The sequence below is a fragment of the Syngnathus typhle genome, linkage group LG6 (genome assembly GCF_033458585.1).
Source record: "Syngnathus typhle isolate RoL2023-S1 ecotype Sweden linkage group LG6, RoL_Styp_1.0, whole genome shotgun sequence".
Classification (NCBI taxonomy): Eukaryota; Metazoa; Chordata; class Actinopteri; order Syngnathiformes; family Syngnathidae; genus Syngnathus; species Syngnathus typhle.
In genome coordinates, this window is record NC_083743.1 from 1,243,288 (window position 1) to 1,256,635 (window position 13,348).

At 44.9% G+C, this 13,348-nt stretch overlaps 2 protein-coding genes across 5 annotated transcripts in view; one reads left to right on the forward strand and one right to left on the reverse strand.

Annotated features, from left to right (window-relative positions):
• Positions 1-8,707, forward strand: part of LOC133155775 (rho GTPase-activating protein 42-like) — a 41,086-nt gene extending 32,379 nt beyond the window's left edge. The window contains exons 11-27 of one of the 4 annotated variants that reach the window (XM_061281316.1): positions 68-168; positions 627-736; positions 1,219-1,275; positions 2,054-2,132; positions 2,257-2,296; positions 2,583-2,645; positions 2,713-2,787; positions 2,905-2,989; positions 3,045-3,103; positions 3,250-3,355; positions 3,443-3,602; positions 3,671-3,821; positions 3,986-4,348; positions 4,467-4,629; positions 5,726-5,779; positions 5,878-5,957; positions 7,040-8,707. In XM_061281316.1, coding sequence (XP_061137300.1) covers positions 68-168; positions 627-736; positions 1,219-1,275; positions 2,054-2,132; positions 2,257-2,296; positions 2,583-2,645; positions 2,713-2,787; positions 2,905-2,989; positions 3,045-3,103; positions 3,250-3,355; positions 3,443-3,602; positions 3,671-3,821; positions 3,986-4,348; positions 4,467-4,629; positions 5,726-5,779; positions 5,878-5,957; positions 7,040-7,128 — 1,835 coding nt within the window. In that variant the 3' untranslated portion in view covers positions 7,129-8,707. The remainder of the gene's footprint in view (positions 1-67; positions 169-626; positions 737-1,218; positions 1,276-2,053; positions 2,133-2,256; positions 2,297-2,582; positions 2,646-2,712; positions 2,788-2,904; positions 2,990-3,044; positions 3,104-3,249; positions 3,356-3,442; positions 3,603-3,670; positions 3,822-3,985; positions 4,349-4,466; positions 4,630-5,725; positions 5,780-5,877; positions 5,958-7,039) is intronic. The other 3 variants (XM_061281317.1, XM_061281319.1, XM_061281320.1) reach the window with 3 other exon arrangements.
• A 238-nt stretch (positions 8,708-8,945) lies between these two features.
• LOC133155777 (progesterone receptor-like) lies at positions 8,946-12,979 on the reverse strand. The gene is made up of 8 exons (XM_061281324.1): positions 12,105-12,979; positions 11,535-11,644; positions 10,742-10,858; positions 10,337-10,642; positions 10,024-10,168; positions 9,549-9,679; positions 9,319-9,476; positions 8,946-9,245 (listed from the first exon to the last, which is right to left on the reverse strand). Exons 1-8 carry the CDS (start codon positions 12,872-12,874, stop codon positions 9,090-9,092), a joined length of 1,893 nt encoding a protein of 630 aa, XP_061137308.1. The 5' UTR covers positions 12,875-12,979; the 3' UTR covers positions 8,946-9,089.
• Positions 12,980-13,348: the final 369 nt, after the last annotated feature.

Consider the following 13,348-nt stretch of genomic DNA (forward strand, 5'->3'; position numbering starts at 1 on the left):
AATGTCAACCAAAAACACGCCGATGAGAATTTCCAATGATCATGTCGTTTTTGTGGTTGCGTTCTAGGTCCTCTGGGTTCCGCTTGGACAAGGCACTACTGCACGTATGAGAAGGGCGGCAAAAGTTTCAACATGAGCAATAGCGACACTAAATTGGCCAATAAACAGGTAGTTCGTTTACCGTCACCATTTTAGCTAGCATAGTCTTGTTTGTTTGGTCTTAGTTTAGGCTTGCTAATTCTAAGATTGTTAGCTTAGTTTTACATTTCAGTCATAGTTTTGTTCTCCTTAGAGTCTTATTTCCACTGATTATTTTCATTTTAGTTGGCTTATTTGTCCTACTTGTTGCTGTTGTTGTCTTAGTTGTCATTTTAGATGAATTTGTTAATCCGGTTAGTTTCATTTTATCTGGTTTAAGGTTTGTTAGCCTAGCCTAATGTGGTTTAGTCGTTGGTTTGGCCTTGGGTTTGATGTTTATTGAGTTTACTGGATTACCTGAATTGTGTTTTTGGTTTGTTCAGATTCTTCTTCTCTATCATGGGGTTTGTTTTAATTTTAAATATTGCTAGCATTGTACATTTTAAAATTGAATCGTTTGGGTGAGTTTTCTAGCATTTATCTTTTAGAACGGTCTGGTGCTCAACCAGTCCGAGATGTTCAAGCTCAAGTCGTGCATCCGGAGGAAAACAGACTCCATCGACAAGCGCTTCTGCTTCGACATTGAGGTGGTGGAAAGGTAGGTAACTTATTCGTTAAAAAAGTACAACCATTTTGTGAAGAAAATGCTCGATCGAAATGCATGTGAGATGTTTTGCGTTCCACCAAACTCCATTAACCCCAACGTGTCCCGGCAGCGACCCTCCATGCCAACCCACCGACGGTGTTCGGCATCCATTAACATCCTGGAAGGCTTCCATGTTTTCATCTCCTTTTGAGTCTGGCATGAACTCCTCTTTGTTGCATATCCAGTACCCACCCCCCCAAATATTCTTGAGCTGGAAATTTAGTTTCTTCCAAAACAGTTTTACATCCGTCATTTTACAGTACGTGTACATGAAAATAATTCCTTACTGCTATTTAGGTTGGTAAAAACTGCGAATAGTTGAGTTTTTCAGCAAATTTGTAAATGGCAAATATCAAAAATTAATGTAATCTTGACATTTGAACCCATTCCCAGTCCTTTTTATTTCTACTTTTTCTGTCTCCATGTCCACGTAGAAACGGCGTCTGCCGCGGAACTCTTTTCAGGCCGCTTTGGTTGTTCTATAAAGTCCGGTACGTGAAGGGAACCTCGTCGCTTGTGCACGCAGGCGCGTGTGTGTGTGTGTGCGCTGCTTCCGTGTGATTCACGCCTTCTTTTATGCTACTTTTTTTTTTTTTTGCTGGCTCGCTGGGTCAAATTGTGCCTCTGCTGCCTCTGATTATTCTCCTCATGAGAAACAAACCTTCCAATTTCTACTTTGAATGATCAGGTCACACTAAAAATTGAAACTATATACTACAGGAAACCAGTTGAAGGGGGAAACAGTTTTGAAGGGAAGTCTGCAGGGAGGAATAAAGTCACATTTATTTGAAGGGGAAAAAGGTCAGCCGATATAATTATTTAATGGTACCGGAGAAAGCTGTATTTTGTCGAAAGGAAAAAGTCGTAATGGTGCCGGAGAATAAGGTTGTATTTTTTTTTTTCTAAGAAAAAGTCATCATCTTGCAAGAATATGGTTGTATTTTTGAGAAAACTACAGAGAAAATAAATCCAGATTCTCTCAAATAGACTTCTTCAAAAAATGCAGGTGGGCTTCATTGTAGTAAGAATTCCTGAATTGAGCGACGCCCCGTAATCAATCAATTTATTCCAGCGCTTTTTGTGTGATAAAAAGGTGAGGTGATAAAAAGCAGATGCATGCTGGGAGCATTGTGGTGAATCTGGCTGGCACTGTGCAGCTTTTCATCAATCAAGCGTGGAGTGTGAAGCACCGGCTATCGACCACAGCAACTCCAAACAAAGGCCATGACATTATTCTGAAGCCAGCATTTTTTTTCCCCCTCCACCCAGGCACGGTGTCATGACACTGCAGGCGCTGTCCGAGTCCAACAGGAGGCTGTGGTTGGAGGCCATGGACGGCAAGGAGCCGGTAAGGAGTCCAGATGCTGCACTGAACTTGTGTTAATAGCGCCCTCGTGTGGTTCTAGCTAGACATTACAACCAAGCTCAAATTAATTTATTGCCTTGATTCTTTTTATTTTTCATTGATCTAGATTTACAACCTGCCTGCCATCCTGAGCAAGAGGGAGGAGAGTAAGTTTGTGTTTTATTTGTGAGATGATCACATTTATTGTTTAACCAATAATTTGAATAATAAAGTAAACAAGATAGTGTATAAGGCACACTTAAGTCAAAACTGAGCATTATTATCTTGGAATTATTGATCTAGTTTTTTTTAATGTAATATTACAAGAATGTACCTAATGAAATGGCCACACCCACCAAAATAGTAAGTTACTTTCTGAGATATTTACTGTGATCTGAATTGACGACCGATGCAAATGAACGTCCCCTCACCGCTCTTAATGTCGTCATCCAGCGTTCCTTAACGAGGCCGGCTTTAACTTTGTGAGGAAATGCATCGAGCTGGTGGAGAGCAGAGGTGAGGCATGTTCAAAGCCACGACAAATCATCCAGAAGATGACTTGACGGTGTCGCTCTTCACACAGGCATCAACACCATGGGGCTGTACAGGATCGGAGGCGTCAACTCCAAAGTGCAGAGGCTGATGGCGACGGTTTTTTGTAAGTAAGGATTGGGAGGCCATTTTGTCTTCACGCGCTATTTTAGGGGCAGCAGGGTGGCAATTTGCATGTCTGCCTCAATGTTGAAAACTTTCCAAAAATCATGTCAACTCCAAGCATCCAAGGCGCCCGTGGACATGGACCTGGATCCCGAGACGTGGGACAACAAGACCATCACCAGCGGCCTGAAGAATTACCTCAGGTTAGCATTTATTTATTTATTTTTGTTATTATTTTATTTATTTCCTTGTCTCCAGGTGTCTGTCGGAGCCGCTAATGACCTTCAAGCTGCATAAAGAATTCATCATGGCTGCCAGTAAGTTCATGAAAATAAACGTTGGGCCAAAATGAGCCCAATTCTCAGTTCATTTCAGGATTAAAAAAATCAAGTCCAGTAAACCTGCCGCTCTTGCTGTTTGCGATATGAACCATTTATAATTTGCAACTTTTTCAACATCTCAGAATCGGACGACCAGAACTACAGAGTATGCGCTGTCCATTCTTTGGTCCATAAGCTCCCTGAGAGAAACAAGGAGATGCTGGAGATGCTCATCAAACATCTCGTCACGTATGAGTCCGCTCCTATCTCGTAGTATAGTCAATTGATTGTCAGGTGTGCCATTGTCGTACTTGTTGTGTTCCATCCTCCCTGCAGCGTGTCCACGCAGAGTCAGTCCAACATGATGACCGTATCCAATCTGGGCGTCATCTTCGGGCCCACGCTGATGCGCTCGCAAGAGGAAACCGTGGCCGCCATGATGAACATCAAGTTCCAAAATATTGTGATGGAAATTCTGATTGAGAATTTTAACAAGGTGTGACACAGTAAAATTCCTCAAGAACAAAAAGATCCATTCAAATGATTATTCTCTGCAATTACCAGATCTTCCTTCAGCCTCCGGATCCCAACGTGGCACTTCCGGAGCCTCAGACCCGGCCCGGTTCCCGCCGAAGCAGAGCTATTTGTATGTCAAGCGGCCCCCGGAAGCCTCGCAGCCTCTACACTCCTACCCTGTGCCTGGCTGACGCAGAAAGTGAGTACCAAGACACAATACGACTTGCGTTGCTGCAACTGTTTGTGCTTTGTGGCATCCCACAGGGATCTGTTCTTCGACCGCTTCTGTTACAACTGTATGCTCCCTTTTAGACTATAAATCAAGGCTGGATTTTAACGTGGGCCTGTTGTGCCTCCCCTCTGGTCCCTGCATAGGCGACGCCTGCAGCAGCAGTCCAGGCAGCACCCCCACGGGCAGCACCGAGTCTCTGTCCTCGCACTCGTCGGAGCACAACGGCCCCCCCAAGACTGAGACTCTGTCCTGCATCAAAACTACGAGTGCAATCCTCCCTGACGCCGCGTCCTTGCGCTCCAGCGGGCCCCGGAGCACCGAGTCCAGTTCCAGGGAGGAGGCCGGCCCGACGGACGTGGAGTCGGAGGACGCCCTCAGCGTACCGTCCGTCACCGGTGTTGCCCCCAGAAAGGCCCCCCATCGACGACACCCTGGACCCGGACCGCCCGATCTCACAGCTGCAACCTCTCTCAAGTCACTACGTGTGTCTGAAGGTGATCCAGAACCGCCCGTCCATTGTTCTGTGAATATTGTTCTTACCTGGGTTGCAGGCAATTGTGGCGAAACTTGCTTTGATCCAGAGTTCCTTTTCACTCTTTGTTTTCCCTCAAGGTCAAAGGAGCTACTCCAAATCCGCCCAAAATCTCTCCACCCTGGATCTCATCGATCACTTGAAGCCATCGGCGGACCCCCCGGACATCCCGCCCAAGCTCGTGATCCGGCGGCGGGGCGCCACAGCCTCAGCCAGCAACGGATACCAAAGACCAGGCTCAGTGTAAGTACGCCTGCCACATTGAGTCCCGCCGTATTTCAAGTCGTTCATAACAAACCCTGTTGGATGACTTATAACCCTTGAAATAAAGTCTTGGCTCACTATTTGGCAACTAAAACCTGCTGTCAGATTTTACAGCGCAGCACAATCGACTTCAGGAGATTGGAATTTTATGCTCATCAAAACAATGCAAGAAGGACATTTAAGGAAATTTGGCCTGATGGTAAACAGATTTTGCGGGGCTTAATGAGTGCCCTGATAAACACGTCCAGTAAGTGTTGGTGTGTTTCTCTCCGTTCTCGCTCACATTGTATTACTGATTTAGCGTGTGCCGCACATCAATAAGGGCAATCAGGTCAGATGCATTTTTGCAAATGTCGCGCCGCCTGGGCACTTTCTTGGCCCGTGTGCGAGCGCCAAGACGATTTAGTATGTCATCTCCTCTGTGGTGGGAGAGCTGCTCTTAATTCTCAAGGTTAACGTGACCCAGCAGCAGAATGCGCTCCTCCTCCTCATTTGTGTGCACAAAAACTGGTTTAAAAAAGATGTACAATCAGGAATATTACTTCATCTAAGCAACAATATCTGCCAGTCAGAAATTAACTAGCATTAAAATAATTTGTGTTTGGGTTTTTTTGTGTATGCATCTACTGTATGTGTGAAAGCACTCACATGGCCTCTTGACTCATCTTGTCACCCCCACAGCTCTGCGTTACCTTGACTCCCAGGTCACGGTGGCTCACGGGAGTCAAGTGCGCCCTCGTAATGACGTCTCCTCACTTAAAAAAAAATAATTCCGAGGAAGGAAAGAAGAAAATGTCTCGTATTGTGTCGTTCTGACTTTCACTAAGGGTCCAAAACAATCAAGATTGCTGCCGTTGTAAAGCCGGTTTTAATTTAAAGTGTTACGTTGAAAAATAAGGGAAAATAATTTAAATAAGGTTGAAATGTTGTGGAAAATTTGAGTTCCAGGAGACAAAAAGAAAAAAAGGGAAGCCAATTATTTTTTTAGTATTCGCTATCAGTTCTGTACTTTTGGTGGTATTATTGTTTGGAAAGTGTAAAGACGCAGCTATTGCTCTTCTTGCTTCTCTCACAGGGTGGCTGCCAGAGCGCTGCTTTTTGAACACGCCGAAGCCCCGCAGCTCGGGAGGTACCCGACACTCTCAAAGACGTCCAAGTCGTGGGGTGCTAAAGCGAACAGCCTGAATATGGTATAAACGCTTTGCATAACTTGTGTGCTTCCAACAGGGACGCCCAAGCTGTGTACTCGTGCGAAGCTGAACACAGCCATGAGCTCAGCTTCCCCCAGGGGGCGCACTTCTCCAATGGTGAGTGCTACCAATTTAAAATCAATAGCCAAACAAGTAATCGGGGCATCTCTGTACACGTTATGCTTGGACTAACAGATGATGCTAATTGTAGCAACTTTAAAACAAAAAGGTGTGGTTGTTTTTTTTTAGATTAGAGAATTTTTGTGTTGCCTTGGAGGGTGAAAAAAGGAATGAGCTAAGATATCCAATTTCAAAAGTAGGGAGTCAAAGTCACAAGAAGAATGAGTACTCAACTACAGCTACCTGAAAAAAGTACTGGAAATAATGATCGCTTATCTGCTTTGCGGCGGCTCATTTGAAGCCATTTGGCTTCATCCCAGCTTTCAGTGTGAGCGCCGCTAAAATACAAACAGCGCCTTTTTTTTCTGCTTTTATTGCCTTTCCGTGACGAGCCCGCTTGGCTCGCGAGCAGCGGGGAGGCAGGTCACAGTAACCTAGTAATGGAAGGCACCCGGGCCTGTTAACCCCCCCCCCGCGCCTCTCCGGTTCAGCAGAGCCTGCAGCCAGAGACGCGGAGAAAAAAAAAATAAAAACGACACAAAGGCAGCTTGCCATTTAGCAGAAGGCTTTTTATGGCTCCGCATTAACAAACCTACAGTGCTTCATCATTTTCAGAGTTGCTCCGAATGAGCTCCGCAATCTACCTTCCATGTTTTACTGGTACTAAAAAAACTGGAAAGTGGTGAAAAAGCTCCGGTAAATTTTTGGAAGGTTTCGGTAACTTTCCATAGGAAATTAAATTGCAGAATTTTTTGAATCTTTCAAATGACTATAAACATTTGGGCAGTCCCTTGTGCTCGTCACAAAATTAGAGCCCTCGCTGCTAGCATAGTTAGCAATTGTATATTTTCCAACCGTTATGTCCTCGATGTGTGCAACAAATAATTCATATTAATTATCTTTCATTATAATCATAATTATCAATTTCATTTAATCCTGCTTTCAATTGTTATTTGTCTTTGTAAAGCACCATGGATTTGTTTTGTGTGTGTGGTATGTAAGTTGATCCTGCTTTTGTAAAAGAGCACGCTGACCCACATTGTCATTTCTTCATCTGTTTTCTTTTCCCTCTGCGACAGTGTACCCGTCCGTCGAACCAGGATGGCTGCAAGCAACCTACCAGGGAAAAACGGGTTTGATACCAGAAAACTACGTCATCTATCTTTAATTTTTTTTGGGATTTTTTTGTCTCCATGGTATCCATGGAAAAACCCACTACTGGTGAATGTCGCTGCGTGTTTTCTATCTGCTTGAACGAGGGCTCCCACATGACAAGTATACCTCTTTTTCTTTTTGATTTGCAAAACAAACTTCTTCAAATGTTTTTTTTAATAAGACATCTTTTCGCAACATGTTTTTACGACCTCCTTGAGAACCACTTGACTAGTTTTATTGGCCTGAAATATTACCTTCAGCAATTTGTAATTATTTTTTATGGAAAAACAAACATCAGCAAAAGAAGCGGGACCTCGCAAGTCGGCGAGGTTTCCCGTCATGATCCACTCGCACAGCGTTACGAAATTTCCCGTCGCCCATCTGTCTCGTGTCCATGATTAAAATTTGATAACAATGGGAAAATATCTGTAGGTCAGTTCCCATGTTGAAAGACGTTTTATAGCTTGAATTCCTGAGGCTCGTTTGTAGCTCTGCTTGGCTAATTTCATGTTGGGGTAGAAAATTCTTACACCACCTTTACCTAATAATAATAACGATAATGCACCTTACATTACTGCGGTCATTACACTGGCCGTACACTTTTTGCTGTCACTGTGTTTGTAAATCATAGAAATGATCATACCCTGTAAAGCATGGGTTCTCAAACTTTTGGGGTTCAGAGGAAATGCCAAAAAAACACAAAAACAGCACGCATGTCACGAATTAACCACTGCACTTAAATATAGTCAAATGAAAACTTTACATAATGATTCAATTGAAATACACATACGTATATAAATTCTACCAATAAACAAAAGACTTAATGAAATTATTTCGGGGTGACTCTTAGAATGTGTCCTGGTCAAACATATTCAGGACATACTGAAGGAAAGTTTGACCTTATTTTGAAGAAGTTTATTTTTGGGCTCTGATGTCGCACTCCTGGACCATACTTTGTGAGAACCACCCATATACTTTAACAATTGTAGCCACAGGAACATTTTGTAGCCTGGCCATTTAATTCAGTGATTCCTTTGTGTACCACAAGCTCTACATAACCAAACTGTATATTCATGATACCACATAATCCTTTATTGCAAATTGATTTGCGGACCCCCACGCTACGACTCATGGACCCCAGTTTGAGAACCACTGCTGTAATTTTTTTCGTGTTATCAAATTGCTGGGCAGGATGACTTCAGCGTACGTGTTTGTGGTACACAGGTGTACCAGCATTATATATTTTTTTTATTACTATTAATATTATTGTTGTAATCTTAACATTTCAAGGGCTTTAAAAAAAAAAAAAAATCCCCTTCGGTTATCCAACTGAAACGTGACTGTACTGGAGGGGAGGGACCGAAACTATATTTCAGGAATGTCAGGTGGCCTTGGCTGCTTATGAGTGATGTGGGAAGACTGATGAGAAAACTCCCTATAAGTGAAGAGTTGCAAGGGTGCGTTGCGGAAATTTGAACCATGTCTCGCATTGTGTAACATTTCCACACGTGGGGAGGTTGTTTCCTCTGCAAGCAACTGCTGTCTACACGCTGCATTTACACCTTTTATAAATAAACACAATGATTTATGAAGGCTGAGCTACAAGTATTTTTCCCCCCATTTAGGCTATTGTGTTCTCGCTAGCTATATATCATGGGCCACTTACAACGACAAAGCGTAACAGATCTGGCCCCCAGCCCTCTTGTTTGACACCACTATTTCAGATCCAAACATTTTAAATGACGTTGCTCCGTTTCGAAAGAGCAACTATGCCGCCTGCATGTTCATCCGTCTCGGAAAATAATTCTAAAAGCTACGTCGGTCAAATGATCTTTTTGAGTGTTGTTTTATTGATTGGTTGTTGTGATTGATCCCGCACAGTAAAGCGTAAAAGGCAGAAGGGGGCGCTCAAGGCAGCTTTGACAAAAAATGCACTTGAAGAAGAAGCGAAAATGGAGTCCAGTAAACACGTGGTCACTTGGGGTGGAAGAGCAGCGGCCTCACCATGCCCGCCAGGACCTTGGGCATCTGCGAGGCGATCACCTCGGTCATCATCTCGGGAAACTCCACCTTCATGGCGTCGGCCTGGATGAACGTGCTCAGGCAGAACAGGTTGACCTTCTTCACTATCTGTCAAGAGGGCAGCAGACAGAAGGTTAGAGTTTTTTTGTGGCGCCACACCGGCGGTTTTTGGCGGGCGTACTTCGTGCATGGCGTCCATGAGCTTGGTGAGGTGGTAGAAACGCTGAGAACTGGCCATCATGCCCTTCTCCTTCCCATGGATGGCCTTGGTCAGCTCGCGGATGTAATTCTGACGCATCTCCTCGAAGGCCCCCTGGCTTTTCAGACCCTCCAGAGGCACTGAGGGAACAACAACACTTGGCACTCAATCATGAGGAATTCCCCCAATAACCTTTTTTTTTTTTTTGTTACCAGTGTTGAGCAAGAGGATGGCCTTCATGCAGAGGAACTCCTCGCGGGTCACTTGAAGGTTGGCAAACTCCTGCGGGATGAACTGGATGGCCAGGCACAGGTCGTAAATGGGAGATCTCCTCATTTGTTCCCTGAGGCGCAGTAAAAAAACAAAACAAATTAAGGCGCTCTTTGAATGGCCATTACTTCAAATGATTTGCTTTTCTCGCATGTGCAAATTGGCCTACGTAATGGTAAGCAGACGATTACATTTTGGAGAAAGGAAATATGTCAAACTTTTGAAAGTTATGTTCCAATAGGAAGATATTTTAGAAAAAAAAAGCACAATCTTTTCAAAAGACGTAATTTGTTGTGATTAAAAATATATATATAAAACCTAAAATCTATTGTAAACTCAAATGAAAACTTACATGATCGGAAATGGCTACTCAAAGACTGTACATGGGTTTAAAACAAAATTCATACTCGTACTCACAGACTTAACACGAGGTCAGGCGCAAAGTATATATATTCCCTGCTGACGTTTTGAAAGGAGCGCCAGCCGAGAGAAAACACCATCAGGTTCATCCACGAGTACTGGATGAGCGTCATCTGGTCGGTGATGTGAAGATTACGAAAGCCTTAGCGAAAGAAATCACATTTTCAAATGGTAGCATCGGAATCATCGTTTTTCTTCGATTATATTTTCTGCCATCGCCACATGTTTTATTTTCAATTACCCAATCCTGCTTTTCATCTTTTGCGAGACTTGGAGCAAATCTGTGATTTGGCTTCTGCAGAAAGGTTACCTGGCAAAGACTTGGACCACTTGACGATCCACAGCAGTTGCTTCTCGCACAGATTGTTGAGGCTGTTGAGCAGCGCGTGCGAGACGTCGGTCTGCGCGCCTTCGTAGCCCGAAAACACCACCTCGGGTTCGATGTTCTCCAAGATGGCGATGATGTGCTGAGAGAACTGAATCTCTTGAATGCCCGGCACGCCCGCCATGGCGCTCAGGGCCTGGCTGTCACCCGACATGGACAAGTGCGGCGGGAACATGACCGAGTGAGACAAGCCCAGCGCCTTGAGGGCTCCGAAACGCTTCAACTTCCTGCCTGAGGGGGCGGAGCAAAAGGTTTGCATTTTCTGCACTTCTGCAAAATATGCTTTTCAAGTTCAATTGTTTTGGGTCTTATTGATTATACAGCAATTACCTCCAAGCATCATTCCCGCTTGATAGCACTTCCGCAGGCGACATGCCGGGCAGTTTTTTCTCCGGATCTTGTCCACAATGCAGTCATTGCGCCCGGCACACAGGTAGCTGTGATGACCTTTAAAACCAGAGGTCACCAACCAAAAAAAAAACCCCATCATTTAAAATCTCAATTTATTTTTTCAAATACAAGGAAGGGAGTGTAGGGAGAAAGGGAAAAAAAAACATGTTCAAGGGCTCCTTAGTGTTCCGTGAAAAGCTCTGAAGGAGAACATGAGATAGTGGCAAGGCTGTAAGGACGGAGTGACACGGCCAGACACGGTGGCTCTCGTGTATCCGCCGTTGTGCGATAACAAGCAAAACAAATCCAAAAAGGCCCAGATAGCGTCGCCATCCATCTCGGGCAATTACCAAAGAAGGTTAGAGGATGTTTAGTTTTTTTATTTTAAGGGAGGGGGGGGGGGGGGAGCATGAATCCCCACGGCCATAGTTTTGTTTTTTTCTAAACTTGTCTGCCTGTCTGCGTTCCAAGCCCTGATTTTAAAGACTAACTGGACCAACATGGCGATTTCAATATTTGGCAGTAGAAAATTCGGATGAATAATTAATTCACTCATCACTCATTCATTCATTAACTATTTTCAATTGCCCAATCCTGTCCTGTGTGTTGTTGGTTTTTTTTTTTCCTTCAGCGCATCAAGCTGAGACTTGGAGCAAATCTTGGACAATTAATTCAAAAAGTATAAAAGGGCCGTAATTGTGTTGAATTGATTGAAGTAAACGAAGCACCTCACCTTCCACTGCTCTTTTGAAAAAGACCTTGCAACTGCCGCAGGTTAGAACTCCGTAGTGGCACCCGGAGGCCTCGTCGGCACAGATCACGCAAGACCTCTGAGGGGGCATGCTGTGGAAAAAAGAAACCACTTCATTTCTCTTAAGACAGTAACAACTACTTATTAGTTGTTTTTCACAGAGGATAAAGAATATATGTCTGAGTATTGTTATATTGCCTTTCTACATGTGCTACTGCACCATTTGTGTTCAAATATGGATTATAACACTGATGCTATGTGTTGGCCTGTATATAGCATTTCACATTGATTGTTAGCATTAAGATAAGCAATGTTGCCAAGGCATAACAACTGCAATTCTTTTTGGTTGGGCACCATACGGTGCAGATACATTTACGTGCAGTCCATTATGGTTAGTTTAGCTCAATTTGTTTGTCCGCAAGTCAAAGTAAAAAGTCAGTGTCACTATTGATCTTATTCATAATAATTTTAACATGTCATTTTCATCATCAATCCCCCAAAATTGTTAAAATAGTGACACCTGTGGCCTGGAGTGTGGAGGTTCAAATTTACCTGGCAAAGGCGTTGAAAGGCGTATGGTTCCGCTGGGCCACGGCCTGGCTGTGCATCCCATTGTAGCCGAACGGGTCCTGCGTCACCCCGGCCGGTTGGCACCAGAACTGCGTCTCCCCGGGCCCCACGGCGGGTACCTGCCAGCGGCCCACCTCGCTCTTGTACACGGCCAGGTGAGCCGGCGAGGGCGTGCCGGCATCCAAGTGGAGCGCTGCGCCTTTCCGGGCGAAGCCTCCGCGGGGGTCAGCCTTCGCCTGGCCATGCTGGCCCATCTGCTCCGCCGGGTTCATGTGCACCAGGAAGTTGGGCGAAGCTTCCTGCGCCGGCCGGGGACCCACCGGGGCGAAACGCGCGCACTCCGGCTCTTCGAAGCTAAAGTGGGGCTGCTTGCGGCCGTCTTGGGCGCATCCGTCCAGCGCGTCGAAGGCCGGGCACGGCGTCTCCATAATGACGGACGCTTCTTGCTCGTCCTTGATGAACTTGGACACGTTCGAACCAACCTGCTCAACGTCATCTTTGACATAGTGCTGCCACTTTAAAAAGTCATTTCCACGCTCGTACGGAGTCCCCTCCTGCTGCGGCGGCGGTTGCTGCTGCTCATCTGGCGGAGGAGCGTCCAACAGGTTAGCGCAGTCTCTGAACACCAAACCGTCGCCCTGGCTCGGCGGAACGGCGGCGGCCGCGTAACCATCGTCATCGGGGAGCTTCATGTCGTTGAAGTCGATGATGTCACCAACTGAGTCAAGTATCTTCCCGTGTACTTTCTCCATTTTGGAGTGCGTAAAATGAGCCACTCGCGCGAGTCCTGCGCGCCTCCAAGCAGAACGCAGAGTGCGGAGTTGAGGGCTCAAGGGAGGTTCCTGTGATCACACCCCCTCCTCTTCCAAAATCCACGACCAGGGTGACGAAAAGGAGGGCCAAGTAGGGCCTTCAATAACCCCCCCCCGCTCCCCCAAATCACAGAAGAACATATTGTAAGCCACTGTTAATTAGATACACTGCGCTTAAATATTAATAAAACAGAAGCATAAAACCGGCACTTATATATTTTAATAATCCAATTTTAATGCGTTTCACATGAATCAAAATAATTCTGAAAGCTAATGTATAGTCCTGAAAAGTTGAATATAACTCACATGCTATTACCGTAATTTTCGGACTATAAGTCGCGTTTTTTTTCATAGTTTGGGTGGGGGGCCAATTTATACTCAGGAGCGACTTATATACATATATATGGGTTTTTT